Genomic DNA, 18,037 nt, shown 5'->3' with positions numbered 1-18,037 from the left:
TGGTGTGTTTTAAAGAATTTTGCCACAAATGGTAAATGGTAAATGGACTTGATTTTATATAGCGCTTTATCACCACACTGAAGCAGTCTCAAAGCGCTTTACATATCAGCTCATTCACCCAATCACTCTCACATTCACACACCAATGGGACAGGACTGCCATGCAAGGCGCTAGTCAACCACTGGGAGCAACTTAGGGTTCAGTGTCTTGCCCAAGGACATTTCGACACATAGTCAGGTACTGGGATCGAACCCCCAACCTCTCGATCAGAAGACGACCCACTACCACCTGAGCCACGGTCGCCCTAAATAATTATTGATGGATGAGAAAATAGTCTGTGTGCATGTATAAAAAACATCTATAATGTTAAAAAATCAAGTGACAAATGTTTCTGTGTACCTTCTGAGAGGTGTTCAAGTACCCCTAGGGGTACACGTAACCCTGTTTGTTATGTATGATATGATATACTGTATATATGAAATATTGTTTATTAAAAATGCAAGGTGCATTTTCTTTAAAATGTAATGAAAATGAAACAATTGCATAAATTAGAAGATGAAACCTAAACATTTCCTACCTTTAATATGTTACGATTTCCTTTATTCAGACAGATTTTCAGGAAATTTACTTTGATCTCATGACACGTTTCGACTATCTACTGCCAGTGTTCTTCAGAGGCGTCTGCTGATTGCTTTGATGTGCAAAACAGTAGTATGAATAAATTAAACCTTAACATATAATTAAAAACAGAAGACAAAAAGAAGTTGCTTGAATAATTACGCGGAAGTCAAGGAAAGATCAAAGCGATCAGCTGACGCCTCTGAAGAAGACTGGAAGTTGAAACACGCCAGGAGATCAAAGTAAATTTCCTGAAAAACAGTTGTCTGAATAAATCAAACCTTAACATTATTGAAAGAGAACTTGCTGGAATTATTACACGGAAGTCAAGGAAATAAAGTGATCAGCGGACACCTTTGAAGAAGACTGGCAGTTGAAACACGCCGGGAGATCAAAGTAAATTTCCTGAAAAGCAGTTGTCTGAATAAATCAAACCATAACATCATTCAAAAAGAAGACAAAAAGAACTTCTTGTAATTATCACACAAATGTCAAGGTAATATCAAAGAGATCAGCGGACGCCTCTGAAGAAGACTGGCAGTTAACAGTCAAAACATGTCAGGAGATCAAAGTACATTTCCTGAAAAATAGTAGTCTGAATAAATTAAACCTTAACATTGTTCAAAAAGAACTTGCTGGAATTATTTCCTACCTTTTTAAGTTACTGTTAGCCTAGCTTAGCCTCTAATTAAGGTGAAACCGTGAAAGTGTAGTATTTAAGAAGTGCTTTTCTAACTGGTAGCCCTTCAGACTATACATTACCTATGAAGTAGCTCACAGTTTCAGAAATGTTGGTGACCCCTGCTGTAAAATGATGAAATGTAAATGTTGCGTTTGGTCAGTTACTGTATCTATAGGAACACGGTTGTTCTTACGGGGCTAGATGGGGTCTTGAGTGGCCACGGGGGGCTGCTGATGCTGTCGCTGTCATCTCCATGGTAGGATGACAGGCTGGCAGGGCTGGGTGAGAGAGGGGAGGGCACGGGGAGGGCACTGCCCGGCGTGGCTGGCTGGGACACACACTGCTGGGAGCCACTGGTGCTGTTGTTGATGTAAGCGTCCTGTAGCTGCTGCAGAGAGAGCGTCACAGTGTCACTTCACTAGCTGGTTTCTGACTCTCATTGTCTACATTGTAAACAGAATGCAACTAAGTGCATTTACAAAGAATAAAAGTAAGACAGCAACTGAACTCACACAGAAATGTGCATGTCAATCATAATTTATGTTAAGTTGCTTTTAGTAAATTATAAATAAATGAATACATTTATTTATTTATTTGTTCCTTTCATGAAAATGCCAAACCAACATAGATTATTTCATCAAATAATATCACAGTCCAAATGAAACATTTTCATGACTGGAAAGGAACAGTATGAAGAATAATATTCTTATATTTCTGCCCCTTAACTTAATAAACACATAATTAATGGCCCAACCAACTTCCCCCGTCAGTCCACACAATTTTCTCTATTCTCTAATAACCTAAAAATGACAAATCAAAATTTACAAATCACACCCCGAGTCGACTTTCTAAAATTTTTGTTTAAAAAAAAAAAAAAAAAAAAAAAAAAAAAAACACAATGTCTTAAAGTCAATGAGATTATTTATCTACTTAAGTTTAATTTACATTGTTCATTGCAAATGAGTTCTTCACCCATTGCAGAGCCTTCTGTTTTCACCATTGGCTGCTTCTATGAGCTGCACATGATGTTTATGAATTTTTAAAACACAAATGTACATCATGGCTTGGGAAATGTTCTTTAACTTACTTTAGTTCTTCACAAAAAGACCTTTATTTGTTACCTTTTATTTATGTGGTGAACATTAGATTCCTCTCAAGTTGTTGGTCAGTTAAGCAAGATGTTCTATAGATACACTATGATCTAGAATCAATCAAATATTCTACTATGATTACCAGCACTACATATAATAACTACAATATTAATATATCATTCATTTTAACAACACAACTTTTCTGTGAGATGTTTTCATATCATTGCTTCTTTAAAACACATTTAAAAGTAAAAATGAACAAATTGCCTCAGTGCTAAAAGTGGTATAGATTTTTATTTTTTTAATAGCCATGAATAATACAATTTGCAATTTTCACACGCGCACACGGTCCATTTATTGCACGTCCTCACATTTCACAGCCAATATGTTACAGTTGTGAATAATGTATGCATTTCTATGAATAACTTTACGAGTCCATATGCAGCAAATAGAAAATAGATCTGTAAAGCTATTGATAGAGAGACATTTGACATGCATGTTGTATGTGCATGCATATGTCGGCTCTCGCGTGTTCTCACGCTACAATCCATACCCAATGTGAATCCATAATCAGTATTTGTGCAGTTTTGTGGCCCAGGGTACATGTGTGTATAGTGTGTGTGTGAGTGTGTCTAAGACAGTGTGAAAGTGGGAACAACAGCTTGACAAGTGCCTCTGGTCTGTCTACAGAATGCTCAACTCAGCAAAACCTTATCTTTCTCCCTCCGTCCCTGTCTCTTCATCTCGCTCTCTCATTTACTCTCTCTCTCTCTCTCTCTCTCTCTCTCTCTGCAGACAGATCATCTCTTTTGGGAGCACTGGGGGTCTTTCTGGCTGCTCTGTCTGCCTTAAATAATTCAAAAGGCGCTACTGCCATAATCAGCAAAAGGATAGACAAGGATTTGAAGGGAAAAATTGTGTAGTGGATGGAAGTAGACCTGGGTGTTTTGTTTGTGTGAGGGGTTTTATTTAAGGCTGAAACAAGGGGAGGGAGAGAAACGAGCAAAGTGTGTGTGTGTGTGTGTGTGTGTGTGTGTGTGTGTGTGTGTGTGTGCGCGCTCACCAGAGGTGACAAGTAATAAAGTACAATAACACTTTATAATAACTATCCTTTATAAGTAGTTAATAGATCATTAATAAACTGTTAATGAGTTATAACTGTAGATTTATAACTGTGCCTTATAGATGGCCAAAAGATAACTTATAAGTTAGTTAGTTAACAATTTATAATAATAAATAATAGTTCATTTTATTTAAAAAGCGCCTCTCAGGCCGCCCAAGGACACTTTACAATAAAAACAGAATAATAAAAAAGAGTGCAATACATTAAAAAGAGGATAAACACCAAAAAGAAGAAAAAAGAAAAACAACGTAGGTGAAATTAGAATTTAGGGAGAATGGGCAGATTGTTAACTGTATGTGATAATTTATAACTATACCTTATAAATTAGTAATAGATCATGAATAAGCTTGTAGCAAACTACTTACTAATGACTTGTTAAGTATCAGTTTAAACTTTATATACTTTATTGGAATATTATTCTAAAGTTGCAACTATTCCTCATTTACTAATGTATATAAAGTTATATAACCTGGTCAAAAACTACAGGAATCTGTACTTGTAAACAAAGGTTTCTGTACTAAATATTAAGTTCCATTCAATGATACAATATGTTTATTTGGATTTTTTTTAATATTCTGTCTGTCACAGTTGAAGTGTACCTATGATACAAATTACAGACCTCTCCAGTATTTGGAAGTGGGGAAAAACACAAAATCTGCAGTGTATCATATATTTATTTCCCCCATTGTAGTTATAAATTATTAACATACAAGTTAACATGTCATTTATAAATTGTTAACCAACAGCTTGTAAGCTATCTATACGGAACAGTTTTAAATCATTAACAAACTCTTAGCAAATATTCAACAAGCAATGTTAACTACTCATAATGGATAGTTATTATTAAGTGTTACTCAATGTACAAATACTTTGTTACTGTACATAAGTAGTTTTTTTCTGTCCCTTAGTTTCTCTAGGTTTATTCAAGCATTTGCATTTTTTTTTCTTCGTGAAACGTTTTTTATACACATTTTATCTATTATGAGTGCTACATTCTCCAGGTGTTCATAAAGAGTAACAAATCTAATTTATTTCCATGTACCAATTTTCTACAAGTTCTTAAAAAAAAAAAGATATGGAATTTGCTGGTTTAAAAACCCCGTCTAATCATTGAAGGGACATTTTTTTTTTACTTTTTTACTGTGACCTAAAGAGTTGACCCATATGAGTTGTTTGAAATGATTCCTCAGGCCAATATACAGCGGTTGACAGCATCAGTGCTCTGAGCAGGGCTTCCCTCTTTAAATACAAACCATGTAAGTTTGGAAGAGACAGACCGTCTTTGGCCAGGTCATGTGACCTGGTGAATGCCTGGAGAACGTTTCACTTTACGACAGTCACGTGACCACAGGCTCTGATATATATATATATATAGTTCCCACGTGACGTCACAACATACGGGCATTTTCCGACCCGGCGCCATTGCTGTGGGCAGCTGAAACGAGTTAGCCTCTGCTTACAGCCAAAAGAGCACAATATGGTAGTTTCATGTTGGGTTAATGGTGCACTAATCACTGCGATGGCTCAGTTAAATGTGGATTCTTTAGTGAGGGAAGTCGCAAGTCAGATCTGTAACTTCTATGGGCTGGAGGAGGAGCAACCGCCACCGCCGCACTCTTCTCCCTGCTGCCGGAGACCCGGTGCTCGGCCCTCCTCGCCGCATTGCTGGCGCTTCCTCCCTACTCCCTGGCCTCGCCGCCGTTATCGGCCCTTTTCGCCAGGGGTCATATCCGTCGTGTGCGGGGTCGCTGCGCCAATCCTTGGGGGGCCGAGTACGGCAGCAAGGCCAGGGAATGGGGGGAGCGCCATTGTAGAGGAGGACGGCGGCGGTTGCTCAGCCTCGCTTCACACCCCAGCCCGACCGACCCAGCCCTTAGAGCCAATCCTCATCCCAGAGTCACAGGTCAATTACTGTCTGCATAAACAATCAAAAGACAAGGGAGGCGGGCCCGACTGACTGTTTGTTGATTTTTGCTGCAGCGCCTGTGGCCACTAGGGGCACTTGACGTATAATTAATAGGTCTAGCGTCACTAGTGGCCAAAAGTTACACAAAGTGCCTTTAAGTACATTTAGTAGCATGTACTTTTTAAACTTTTACTCAAGCAAAGGAACAACTTCAATACTTCTACTTTTACCAGAGTTAATTTTTATTCAAGTATCTATACTTTTACTTGAGTACTGAAGACTGTTACTTTCACCACCTCTGGTGCTCACGTGTGTGAGAAAGTATGAGGAGACACGGAGGACGTCGTGCTTTATAAAACAACAGAACATATGTGTCAGACTGTCTGTTTGTGTTGTGATAAAGTGTGGTTACACTGTAGAAATCCATAAAAATGGAAAAAGTAGACGGTGCTGAGGCAGCGCTGGCTAATCAGATCAAAAATAAATAAAAAATAAGAACAATGGCAGGACAAAAGTAGGAGACGTGACGGAAGGAAAAGTGGTGGAGGAGGTACCTTTGGTTTGTGAGGCTCATTGGTTGAGCTATTGTCGTCTTTGACGTCAGTTTTGGGTTTACTGTTCGGACTCAATACACCATCCCCCGACAGTCCTGTGGGTCCTTTAACAAGAATGGATAAACATTTACTGAAAATCTACAAGGAATAAACTAAAAACAGAAAAGTCAGCTGCAAATACTATCCAAAAAGGTTTTAATACCAATATTTAAAAAAAATAAATAAAATGAGTGCATTTACACAGCAGAGTGAAGAGCACAGATTCTTTTGTTAAAATCTCGAAATCACGTGTGTAAAGGCTAAATCTAACTTTTTCATGAATTCTCTGTGGCACACCGATGTAAGATGTCCTTGGGATAGTGCACAATGGAGCCAAAAGCTTTTTTACACAGATTGTGTTTGTGTTACATTGCATTAAAATTGTAATGGCTCACTTTCAGCCAAAAACACTAAACAGATCACAAACAAGCCTAAAGACTAGTTCCATAAATGACAAATCCTTTTGGCCAACGTTTGTGTCTGTATGAAGCAGCCAAACCTTTGGAAACACAAAAAAACATTGTTCTTGCAAATATTTTGCCATGATATTAGAAAATGTGCAAAGATTAAGGTAATTAGAAAACATATTTCTTTATGAAGTGGTAACAGCGGTCGAATTAGGCCCGACCACTAAATCTAAACTATACAGCATCTCTGTTTCAAATTACCATTAGCTGTCTGTGCTTAAAAACCTCTCCTTGTGATTAGATTTTTGCAAAATAAAAGCGATATTTCTAAATATCGACAAAGTATAATTGCGCTTTGAATGTGTTTCCATTGAACGCTGTTTGGGTAGGCGCCTCGTAACTCCCGTGAAATCTCATCCTGTGAGACTTTGCTGCAGGAAGACGAACGCTCCAAACCTCCTTATATCACTCTGTATTCCTTTGTTGTTTCATGTCTAATGTGGCAGTAATAATTATAAAGTATACTACTAAAAAATGTCTCAGTTTCCTCTTCTGTTTACACGTAACACGCCATGTTTTCTCGGAGAGAAGTGGTCATGTGACCAGGTACGTCACGTTCTGTGACGTGTATTTGCTGAAAAAGTGTTTCCATAGCGCTTTTACGACACATTTCAATATCGAAAAGTCTGAAATTCCTTTTCATGAAATCGTTAAAAACTTTTGCGATATTTGAGGGTTTTTTCAAAATTCAGATCTTTCCATTACCAGTTTTTATTGCAATATTTTGATTTTGAGCATTTCAAAGGGGAATGGAGACACAGCTTTTTGATGTCCTGAAGATGAACACTTGTGCTGTAAGTTATGAAATTAGCTTCTTCTCTGGATTCCTGAAGCCTCTATTGTGAGATCCTGGTCCAGAGACCTAATGAATAACTGCATTACGTCTCTTAATAAAGAGAATTTAGATCTTTAAGAATATCCGTCATCATGCCAGCCACATATTTCCACCTGAGAGTAAAGAAATCCTTGAGTACAAGGCTTTTATTTCTCCCACTCTTGTGTTATGGCACTCGGGGAATAGGAATGGCTTTTACTCATGCCCAGGGGCAAAGCAGGTGAGCTTTGAAGAACCTTGGCTTTGTAAATGGTTCAAGATATTCTAATGTCACACATAGTGATATTTGGTTTTTAAATGAAAGATGCTTTTATTTATAAAGGCAGAGTGCACTCTTAACGTGCATTAAGCCACAATGCAGCATGGTGAAAGGCTAAAAGAAAATAAGATGCACCGCATTAGTCTTTGTCAGCTGAAGGGTTAGTGCTGCAGGTGAAGTCAAAGCTTTGAGAGTAATCTCTTGATAATATTTTAGTGTCTTTAGCCCTTCCTGCTCTTCCGTCTCTGTTCCTCTTAAAGCTATAACAGTTCAGGGCAGGCCTTGTCCATGCTGAAATAAACACAGGATCTGATCTGAGGGTGACACAACTCCATATGTTTTTTATAGACAACTTGGCCTATGATTGAAGGTCGTCTCATTTTCATCAAAGCGCATTCTGTTGACTGCAGTTGAGGAATAAGCCGACTTTGAAGAGGTCAGCACTTCATTTTACACCCAGGGTGTTTGTTTATGACAGGCCTTTGGAGGTTATCTGCCAAAACACAATCAATTCAGAGACGCCATTTGATTTAAGATAGAGCACGACTCTGCTCAGGAAGAAGCAGGAGGAGGTAGAAATGAACCTTTGAGGTTCCAACTCAAGCAGAGCTGGAGCCTAGTCCTCCTTTATATAAAATGCAAATGTTTAAAACATCACCCATTCAAACACATCTGCTAATCAACTGGGTTACCTGTGGATGCCATGTTGTATCCTGGACTCTGGGTGTTGTTTGTCGACCCATTGTTGCCCGTTGGCTGACTGTAGGAGGCACTACTTGCCTGGTTAGGGCCTTGATAGTTGCTCAGCCTATTGTACACACACAAAAAACACAATGCTGTTAACAGGTTCACACATACACATCCAAATATGAGCCTGCAGTGTAACTGTGGAGACATTACAGGGGAAACAACAGACATTTTGTTGTATTTTGCTATTTGAGTGTCACAATAAAAAGCTAAACACACAACATATCCCCCCCCGGTCCAACAAAAAGCACCTCCAAAAGATTAAAGCTGAGCAGCATCATGACAAAAACACCAACGTATTCTTATTCCTCTGCTCCTCTCCCCTCTCTTATCTCCCTCTTCTTATTCTGCAACTCATAATTTAGCTAATTAAGGTGTGCTTTTGGAGAGGATCATGCTATTTGTTGCCATGGTGACAGCAGAAATCCATGCCGCTCACCCTTCCCCTCATTCAGTCGAAGGCAGCTCTTCACACGGATGTCACAGGTGACATCAATCAGGCTTATCTGCAACCTACTAAACACTAGCCGTGTGTGTGTGTGTGTGTGTGTGTGTGTGTGTGTGTGTGTGTGTGTGTGTGTGTGTGTGTGTGTGCGCGCGTGCGTGTGGGATCGAAGGTGGAAGAGGGGCCATCATGCTTGGAACATGATGACTTTGTCTCTTAGAAAACCAGGACGAAAAAGATAGTTTAGAGCAGGGTTTCTCAAATAGGGGTACAGTTACTCCTAGGGGTACACAATAGCACTACAGGGGGTACTTGTGAGAAATTAACAAATGATGCTAATGCTACATTAATGCTAATGCTAGACTAATAGCAATGTTAATGTTAATACTATGATAATACTATTGCTAGGCTAATGTTATTGCTAGATTATTGCTATTGCTAGGCTAATGCTAATGCAAGGCTAATGATATTGTTTGACTAATGCTATTGCAAAGCTAACGCTGTTGCTAGGTTATTGTTATTGCTAGGCTAATGCTAATGGTAATGCAACATTAATAATAATGCTAGGCTAATACTATGCTAGGCTAATGCTAGGTTAATGTTATTGTTTGGCCAATGCTATTGTTAGGCTAACGTTGTTGCTAGGCTAATGCTATTGCTAGGCTAATGCTATTGCTAGGCTAATGGTAGACTAATACTAAGCTAATGTTATGCTAGGTTATTGCTATTACTAGGCTAATGCTAAGCTATTGTTATTGTTTGGCTAATGCTTTTGTTAGGCTAATGCTGTTGCTTGGTTAGTGTTATTACTAGGCTAATGCTAATGTTAGGCTAATGCTATTGCTGAGCTATTTCTAGGCTAATACCAGGTTAATGTTAATGCTAGGCTAATGCTAATGCAATGTTCAACATACTTTTTTTCAGGAAATGCAAATATTCTAGTTTTCAAAATGAGATTCTTTAAAAATGTATATCACTCATTCATACCATCATTTTGCTCTATTTGTGTTTTCTTTCCACAGTAATCTGAGCAAAATGTTGTAGCTGGACAAAGGGGGTACTTGGATTCAGAAATAAGAGAAAGGGGGTGCTTTAGCCAAAAAAGTTTCAAAACCACTGGTTCAGAGAAAGAGAAGCACAGAGAGGAAAGCAAGAGAAGGACTGATTTAAAGATGGGAGAAACATCTGAGACTCAAGATGGAATAAAAGCCGAGGCAGCCTGGGGTAAGTCAAAAGATAGAAGTGGATAAAAAGGTGTGGAAATGATAAAAGCAGAAAAGAGGATAGAAGAAAAAGGGAAGAGAGGGCAACATGACAGGCCAAAAGAAGAAGAAAAATTTTTTGGCCCAATATATGGAGCTACTACTCGGATTTATGTCAGTCAATTCCCACTTAACTGGCATCTCTCTCCCTTCCACACACTCACACAAACACAAAGTGTAATGCCACATGTTGGAACCGATACACATTGCCTGAGAGGAGGGATCGTCTTGGTAAACCTCCCGATAATCTCATCTCACAGATGTAATTAGTCATAGAGCATGGCTGATGATACATATGTAATCCCTCAATGGGGGCTGAGGTGCACCAGGGAGTTCCATGGCAAAGAAACAAGCACACCAAATCCATGCTTATCTGGCCCCATTTCTCTATAATTGGAGAGAATATAGACTCTGACACCGCCGAAAAACTCAGTGTGAGTCAAGACACAGAAATAAATTCACCTTTTGATCGCTGCACCTTCAGGAGCAAGTGAAAATGTACTGAACACGCAGAGTCCCACAGAAGCACTACGCCAGCAACGCAAATCAAGTTTGGAGAAGCCAATAGCCTTCATAGTTAATTTATCCATAATGTTCCTTACCATCCTTAAGCAATATAGCAAAAGCTCTCATGTGAACGGTGAAATATCCAAATCAACAACATCAGTGGATGGTGTTTTTCAACTGTGGCACTCTCCCATTATGACTAATTCATGTCATAAAAAAGCCCATTAGAAAGCACTTGATGGAGGCGCTGCACAGCGTTTAATCACACTTAATATATGCATGTGCTGCTATCGGGGAGAGGAATGGGGAGGAGGAGGAGGGGGTGGAGGCACAGTGTATTCATCTTGCTCTCGGGCACCTTTGTGCCAAGGAATAAAAAAGTCACCCTGTTGCCGCAGAGAAAAAGTGAAGAGAGAAGCGAGGGTAAAGAAGGGTGGAAGAGGAAAGGAGGTGGAGGGAAAGAAGAGCAGAGAGGGTGGAGGGAAATTAAGGCGAGCGGAACCCTGAGTGGTGTGTGTATGGGTCCCTGGTGGACCGATGGGGGGGCGTATTTTCAGCTCCAGGCTTCAGAGCTGGAGGTGATTGCTGTTCCATGAGACTGAGCTTTGGGAACACACGCTTCAACACACACACACACACACACACGCGCACACACACACACACACACACACACTCTTACACTTTACACATGGAAGCATCCACTCCAACACAATCAGTCCACAGCAAATGTAACACTGTTGTCTAGGAGCAGGGGTGTCAAACTCATTTTAGTTCAGGGGCCAAATTCAAGTTTGACCCAAGGCTGCACAATTATGGCCAAATGATAATCACGATTATTTTAATATTGTAATCACGATTATAATCACAATTATTTATTATGTATGGTAAAAACCTGGGTTTTCAATGCACTACTTTTAAACAAACAATATGTGTACAGTTTACAGTGTAAAATTAAACTTTGAAATTGAATTATAATAAAAAATGAAAATAAACAGATTGTGCATAGATCGTGTCTTAAAATATATGTAAATATTGCAGACGATCAGGTTAATTTAATCGTGGCAACCAAAATCATGATCACGATTAAAATTTGATTAATTATGCAGCCCTAGTTTGATCTGAAGTAGGCCGCAGAGGTGGGGAATCCCACAATATCAACATAAGTGCTACTTTGCATTTCCATGTATAAATTATATACAAGCATGTATGTTAAGTACAGTATATAAGGTATCGACAATATCCAAGCAATAGGTGAAAGGCAGTGAGATTATTTATTCAAATTGGGGAAATTTAGTCAAATAATTTGAGGATTGAGCAGGATTTTGGGTAAGTAAAAATGACGTCCATTGTGTAATACAAGCGTGGGATAACTGGAAATCCTTTCAAATACTGTTGAGTTTCAGAGAATTTGTGCAATTATTGTGATTTTTTTTAATATAATAATTTTTTTTAATATATCACTTAAACAATTAATCTGTAAATGTGTACACCTTCATGAGAACATTATGTATGAAATATGTTTTATTGACATATTTTACACTCAAAACATTGGCTTTAACATGCCATGTGCCAACAACTTAAAATAAAAAAATAACACAATCTGCCTGTGGCTTTTAAACCAACTTTGACTTTAGTGCAACTTAACTGAGGTATATTCCTAGAACAACAAATAAATGCAGAAAGTTTGTACTGTAAAGTTAGAACTTTCTTTTTGAAAAAACATAGAAAAGACTTTCCTGATTAAATAAAGGTAAAATTAAAAAAAATTAAAAAAAATAATATATATATATATATATATATATATATATATATATATATATATATTTTTTTTTTTTAAATAATAAAAAATCGATATGGATGCATTTAGAATCGATCCGAGAAACGTGCGAAGTAATATCGCGATATATTTTTTCAACATCCCTATTGGATATGATGGGATTTAAAATTACTCCCAATTTCGAGTTAAAACAAAATAATTCCCATGAAAAGTTTGTATTCTATCCACGGCTAAATTATTTGCTTATTTACACAATGATTCATGTTTTCTCAGTTATTTTTAAGTTACCTTGCAGGCCTATTTGGATGTTTAAAAGGGCTGGATTTGGCCCCTGGACCGTGAGTTTGACACGTGTCTTGGAGCAAAGTTACCATAAAGTTATCATTAAAGGTTTTTTTATATCTGTAATTCTAAAAAATAAAATAACAGTAATTTTCTATGAAAACACTGTGATTTAAGCCACTGTCGTACATTCTTATCATAAATAGGTTACACATTACACACAAACACACACATGGTAGTTCATGTGTCTGTGTGTGTGTCCTTGTCTTTGTGTACTGGGTGTGTGCCGTTGCCACATGGATGCCATGGTTACGAAGTGCCAGCCAACCACCAGACAGTGTGGCAGCGGCTTTGTCCTTCATTGCTGGTGACGGGGCTTTGCTGAGGCCTCCCAGTGCTGCTAACTGGACCAGACAGCGGCAGCACTGGGACCGCAGGGCCATGTGACGGGCTGAGCTGCCCTCTGCGTCCTCAGCGCTCCGCACAGCGTGTGTTTAAGTGTGTGTAGAAGGAGCCAGAGAGAGGCTGTGGGGTGGACGGATGGAGTGGATCGGCTGGAGGCTATGAATTATATATGGACCCAATCTGTTCTCAGGGCAGCTCAGGCTCATTGCTCCACCAAACTCCTGACTCAACTCACCACGGACACACACACATATATTCACAGAGACAAGACTGACATAAACCCCCCACAAAATAGAAAAGGACAGCTTTTAACATATTAAATCCAGAGAAAAGCTTCTCTCTGCTTCTTCCCACCCACCGCCCCTCCTCCTGCACAAACATCAAACAGTTGAGAATGGATGGATGGAGGAGAAACCATTTATTTTGCCCATCTAATGAAAGCAGAGTGCGCTGCAGTGCTGCAAAAACTACGAGCGACAAAGCACCACAGGCAGCATCTCCTGTTCTTGACATTCAAACGCTGCTCTTATTTATTTAGTAAATTTACTTACTAAGGAGGTCAGAAATGAATTATTTGGCGAGGATTTGCCTGGGAGCACTCTTTTCTCCTATCTCCATCCTCTTCCAACATTTTTCTTTCTTCAATTTCCCTTTTATTTACGGCGCTTTTTTTCTTCTTCCCTAAGCTTTGCTCTTCTTCTTCTAAGTGCTTATTTTTCCGACAGTTCGCCCGTTCCTATAGCTCCGGGAACTTTTCGTCGAGTGTCGCCAGCAGCGCTGAAAAGTCATTTGAAAAGCCAATTCTGTCCTCAGAAGCAGCTGCCAAGTAAAGCTTATACCTTTAAATGCTTTGCGCTCCCTTTGCATTTACAAGCATGAAAATAGAGCATTCTCTTAAACATTCATCTTAAAACTTTGTCGTGCGGCAAAAAAACTCTCCATGTTGACGTTTGGGATCTTGTTCATGTCAGTTGTTTGTACACAAGTGAAAATTAAATGTAGCTGAACCAAACATTTATAAAACAAATATATATATATATATATATATATATATATATATATATATATATATATAGTAATATATTCAAAGTATTTGTCAGTAAAAAAAAAAACTTAACAGGATGGGTTAACATAAAGTCACACAAAAAAATTGGCCATTTCAACAAACTTTGAGAATTGTGCATTATAATTAAAGGTGCAGTCTGCAACTCTCATAAAAGCAACTTTTTGTCATATTTGCTGAAGCTGTCACTATGTAAGCACATCTTTACATGAAATTAGTCGTTTGTTTAGAAAAAAAAAAACAGGCTCATTGAGCCCCCCCTGCTGCTCCTGCAGCCTTTGGCAGATTTGATGGACTGTCTGACAGACCCCACCCCTTTACCAGAGCTCGAGCGCCATCTTTTTTTTTTTTACAGTGTATGGTCTGGAGGAGTAGAAGATGGAATTGGTGACTTTTCTTCTTGAAAGGTAATTATTGCTGCTTGATTTACATTATATTTGATTGTAATTGTTACAGTAGAACTCTGTAGTGCATGTGTTCATGTGTGCGCAGCAGCCTCCATGTGGCTGCTGTAAGTGACGCTGAGTTGCTGCTGCTGCTGAGGTGTGTGCACATTGAGAGAGAGAAGCGCTGCCGTAATATGCTTTTAACAGAGCATGTTATATTACTGTGATGTTGCTGTCGGACTAGCGTTAGCTTGTTAGCTCCTCTGAGGGAGGGACTTTGGACAGTTTGGAGGCAGGGCAAAAGTACAGCGGGGAGGGAGGGAGAAAGAAGGATCTGAAAGTCGCTGACTGCACTATTTTTATTAAAAAATGTTGATATACAAAATAAATCTTGATCATTTTTATTCAAATAAAGTCTTACCATAAAGACAATTCTGGGTTAAATTTGCTGATGCAAATAGCCACACAGGCTTAAATGACATCACCGTGCTTTAAAATTTGTAAAAAAACATAACTTGTATCACAAACATGGGATAACACAGACATGGGCAACTATCTTCCCCAAAAGTAATTGCATAAAATGACAGCAAAAAATACACAAAATTACTACAAAAACACAAATTAACCAAGAAATACGCAAAAGAACAACAAAAAAACTTAATACACAAATGCACCATGAGACAACAAAAATACACAAAAGGACACAAAAAGAGAAAAAATGCATAATGGGAGAACAAAAATCCAAGCATAACATACATACCAAAAAAGTACACAAAATGACTTGGAAATACATCCAAAATTACTAAAAAATACACAAAAAAAAAAACAAAAATGCATAGGACAACAAAATACACAAAATAAGTAAAAAATACACAATGGGACTGGCATATTACAGAAACAGCTGCACAATGTTTGCTACTTTTAGCTTTCTCTCCTATCAAGGACAGCACATGTGAGTGAGTTCTGTAATGTGGCTTGTTTAGGGGAAGGTCTGGGTTAGGACACACTCAGTAATCCATCTAACTGTGCTTTTCATGTTATTCTGAGAAGTAGCAAAAGCAGCGACTCCTACAAGTATTTTAATACAAAATAAGCAAAGAAAATATATTGATATAGGCGATATTGTAATTTTCTATATCACCAAAATAGCAAACTCAATACATCTTCAATCTCAATATAGTGCCCTAATCATTAGCTCATTATCTGGTGATGTTCTATGTCAGCTAGCTGGAAATCTAAATAGTACATGATAGGTCACATAACCAGTGCAGATAACCTGGCTAATGCAGACACAGAGTCCAGAAGCGGAGGTGTCAAAATATTTGTTGGTAAAACTTTGCGCAACTGTAAAAAACATAATAGTATTGATATTTAGACACTATTACACTATAACATTACACGTTTGATTATTTAAATGCCATGAAATTACTGTTTTGTGTTTGTGTTTACATAAAAATGATTATTTATTCATATTTTACAGTAAAGACAGGGAAAAATCAGAGGACTTGAATCAGTAGGAGCTCTGCATCGATGGATAGGATGAACCCAATGAAATCATGTGACCAATGGTTGTACAAACCTGTGTTGATAATCTATAATAGTGGGACATATTGCAGCTGTCATTTCCTTTAGTTACGCTGTTGCACCTCAAAGCGTCACATATTTAAACTAATTCCCAGTTGCTGTTTCAACACTACTTACTGAACTGCGGAGGCTCTTTTCAATGACTTAAAATAATAATATGAAAACTGGGGGTGTCACGATCCGATTTTGATATCGGTCCTATATCAGTCAGAAAACGAATATCGAATTTTATCGGACTGCATCTAAAATCTCCGATATAAGCGCTCCGATGCTGTATTTATTTTATTCAACTGTAGAATACTGTAGATATTATGTTGAAGGTTCAAATGTATGTAACCAATTGGTTAATAATAAATGGGTCAGTTTTTCTCATACCTACTGTTGTTGACTATTGTTCTCTGTTTGAGTGACATCACTTGATCAAGCTACAAAATAAGTAATAAAAGTATATATGATTCGTGCTGATATCACATCGTACCAATATCGGTATCGATCGACACTCAAGGCTGCAATATCGGTATCGTATCGGAAGTGACTAAGTTGTATCGGGACATCCCTAATGGCAACAACAAACATGCCTACAAATCGTCCAACACATTTCTTCTTTTTGTTTAATAAATCCAAGCATTTTAAGTGTTTTGAAAGATGCAATATAAATTTACCATTCAGATTGTAATTTCATAAAAAGTAGCTTTAACAATGACCTATACCTTTAGCCACAAGATGCTCAAACTGAAGCCTTTCTGTTCTTTAAACAACATGTGTGTGCTCACTTCTAATGTACGAGTAAAAAGTGGATGTAGTAGTAGTAGTAGTCATTTCATTCCAATATAAACATTAAACAAAACATTTCCTTTATTTCGTGTACAGCACGACCGAAGGGTTTAGGCTGAAGTTAATACTTATTATGCCTAACCCAGTTTACAGACTTCCACGAGACAAAAACACAAAAAGTTATAATAAACAATTTCAAGTGTCCAACAGAAGAGAAACACACACGTATTTAAAATAGTTATTTTAACATAAATTTCATTTTGTTTTATGTTATATGGGAAGGAGATGTTTAAATGTTGAGGACTATAGGAGGTGGACGTGTAAAGACACACAGAGAAACAAAGAGTAGCTAATGGGATCACTGCTAATAAGCCCCTGATTGGTTGTGTTGGTGTTGACGCATCAAAAAGCAACACAAGCTAACGAACAACGTGTTTCGCAGACAGGGAAGAACTCTGTGTGAATGTTGCACCACGATGCACTACGATCTGGAGCTGCAAACAGAGCGCTCGAGCCTTTAACGGCAGGTTTTTCCGAGGCCAATTTTCTCCTGATCTCCGTCAGATGTTCTAAAGTGGGATCTGAAAAAGGAACAAAAAAAAAAACATAACAAGGCTGTGTTGGAGACAGCAGAGAACAAAAAGCAAATTGGGAGAAAGACAGGGGAAGAGAGATGAAACGGTGTTGGTAGGAAAACAGAGGCGCACAAAGACAGAACAGCGCGATGCAGTTGGGAGAACTGGTAAAAGGAGTGAAACAAGTGGGAGGAGAGAGAAGAGGAGCAGACAAAGCAGGATGAAAGAGGCAGCGTGAGCGACAGCAGACAAGAACCTGTGTGAAAGTGAGACTCTGACACAGAGTCGTGCAAAAAATGTCCATCATAACAAAACATTTTAGCACATAAAGACATAAAACTTTTGCCGGGGAAGATTATTTATGGTAAAACTAAATAAAGAAAGCAGCAGAAAAACAACCAAAAATGTTTAGATTTGCAAAACAGTGCAGGTTTTAAAGAATGAGCACATTATAAAAGCATCGACAAGACAAAGTTTGTATGTAAAACAACAGCCAGCACTGCACAAATGCTGAAATAAGTGGAAAAGAAGAAAAAAGAGAGTGCCCTAAACTGGGACTCATCACAAACGAGTCAACACATGAGTGAGGTGACAAAACAACACGTGGCAAAAGGTCGGGAGAACTTTCACAGTTGACAATGAATCAAAATGGACAG

The 18,037-nt window shown here is 38.3% G+C and overlaps 1 protein-coding gene across 8 annotated transcripts in view; it reads right to left on the bottom strand.

Annotated features, from left to right (window-relative positions):
• arid1b (AT-rich interactive domain 1B) overlaps window positions 1-18,037 on the bottom strand; it is a 230,419-nt gene that overhangs the window by 19,192 nt on the left and 193,190 nt on the right. For all 8 annotated transcript variants that reach the window (XM_028438181.1, XM_028438183.1, XM_028438185.1 and 5 more), the window contains 3 exons: window positions 8,267-8,382; window positions 5,975-6,078; window positions 1,494-1,688 (listed from right to left, as the gene is read on the bottom strand). In XM_028438181.1, the coding sequence (XP_028293982.1) occupies window positions 1,494-1,688; window positions 5,975-6,078; window positions 8,267-8,382 (415 nt within the window). The remainder of the gene's footprint in view (window positions 1-1,493; window positions 1,689-5,974; window positions 6,079-8,266; window positions 8,383-18,037) is intronic.

Source organism: Gouania willdenowi, chromosome 22 (assembly GCF_900634775.1).
Source record: "Gouania willdenowi chromosome 22, fGouWil2.1, whole genome shotgun sequence".
NCBI classification, from domain to species: domain Eukaryota; kingdom Metazoa; phylum Chordata; class Actinopteri; order Blenniiformes; family Gobiesocidae; genus Gouania; species Gouania willdenowi.
This window is presented reverse-complemented; position numbering and strand designations above follow the sequence as displayed.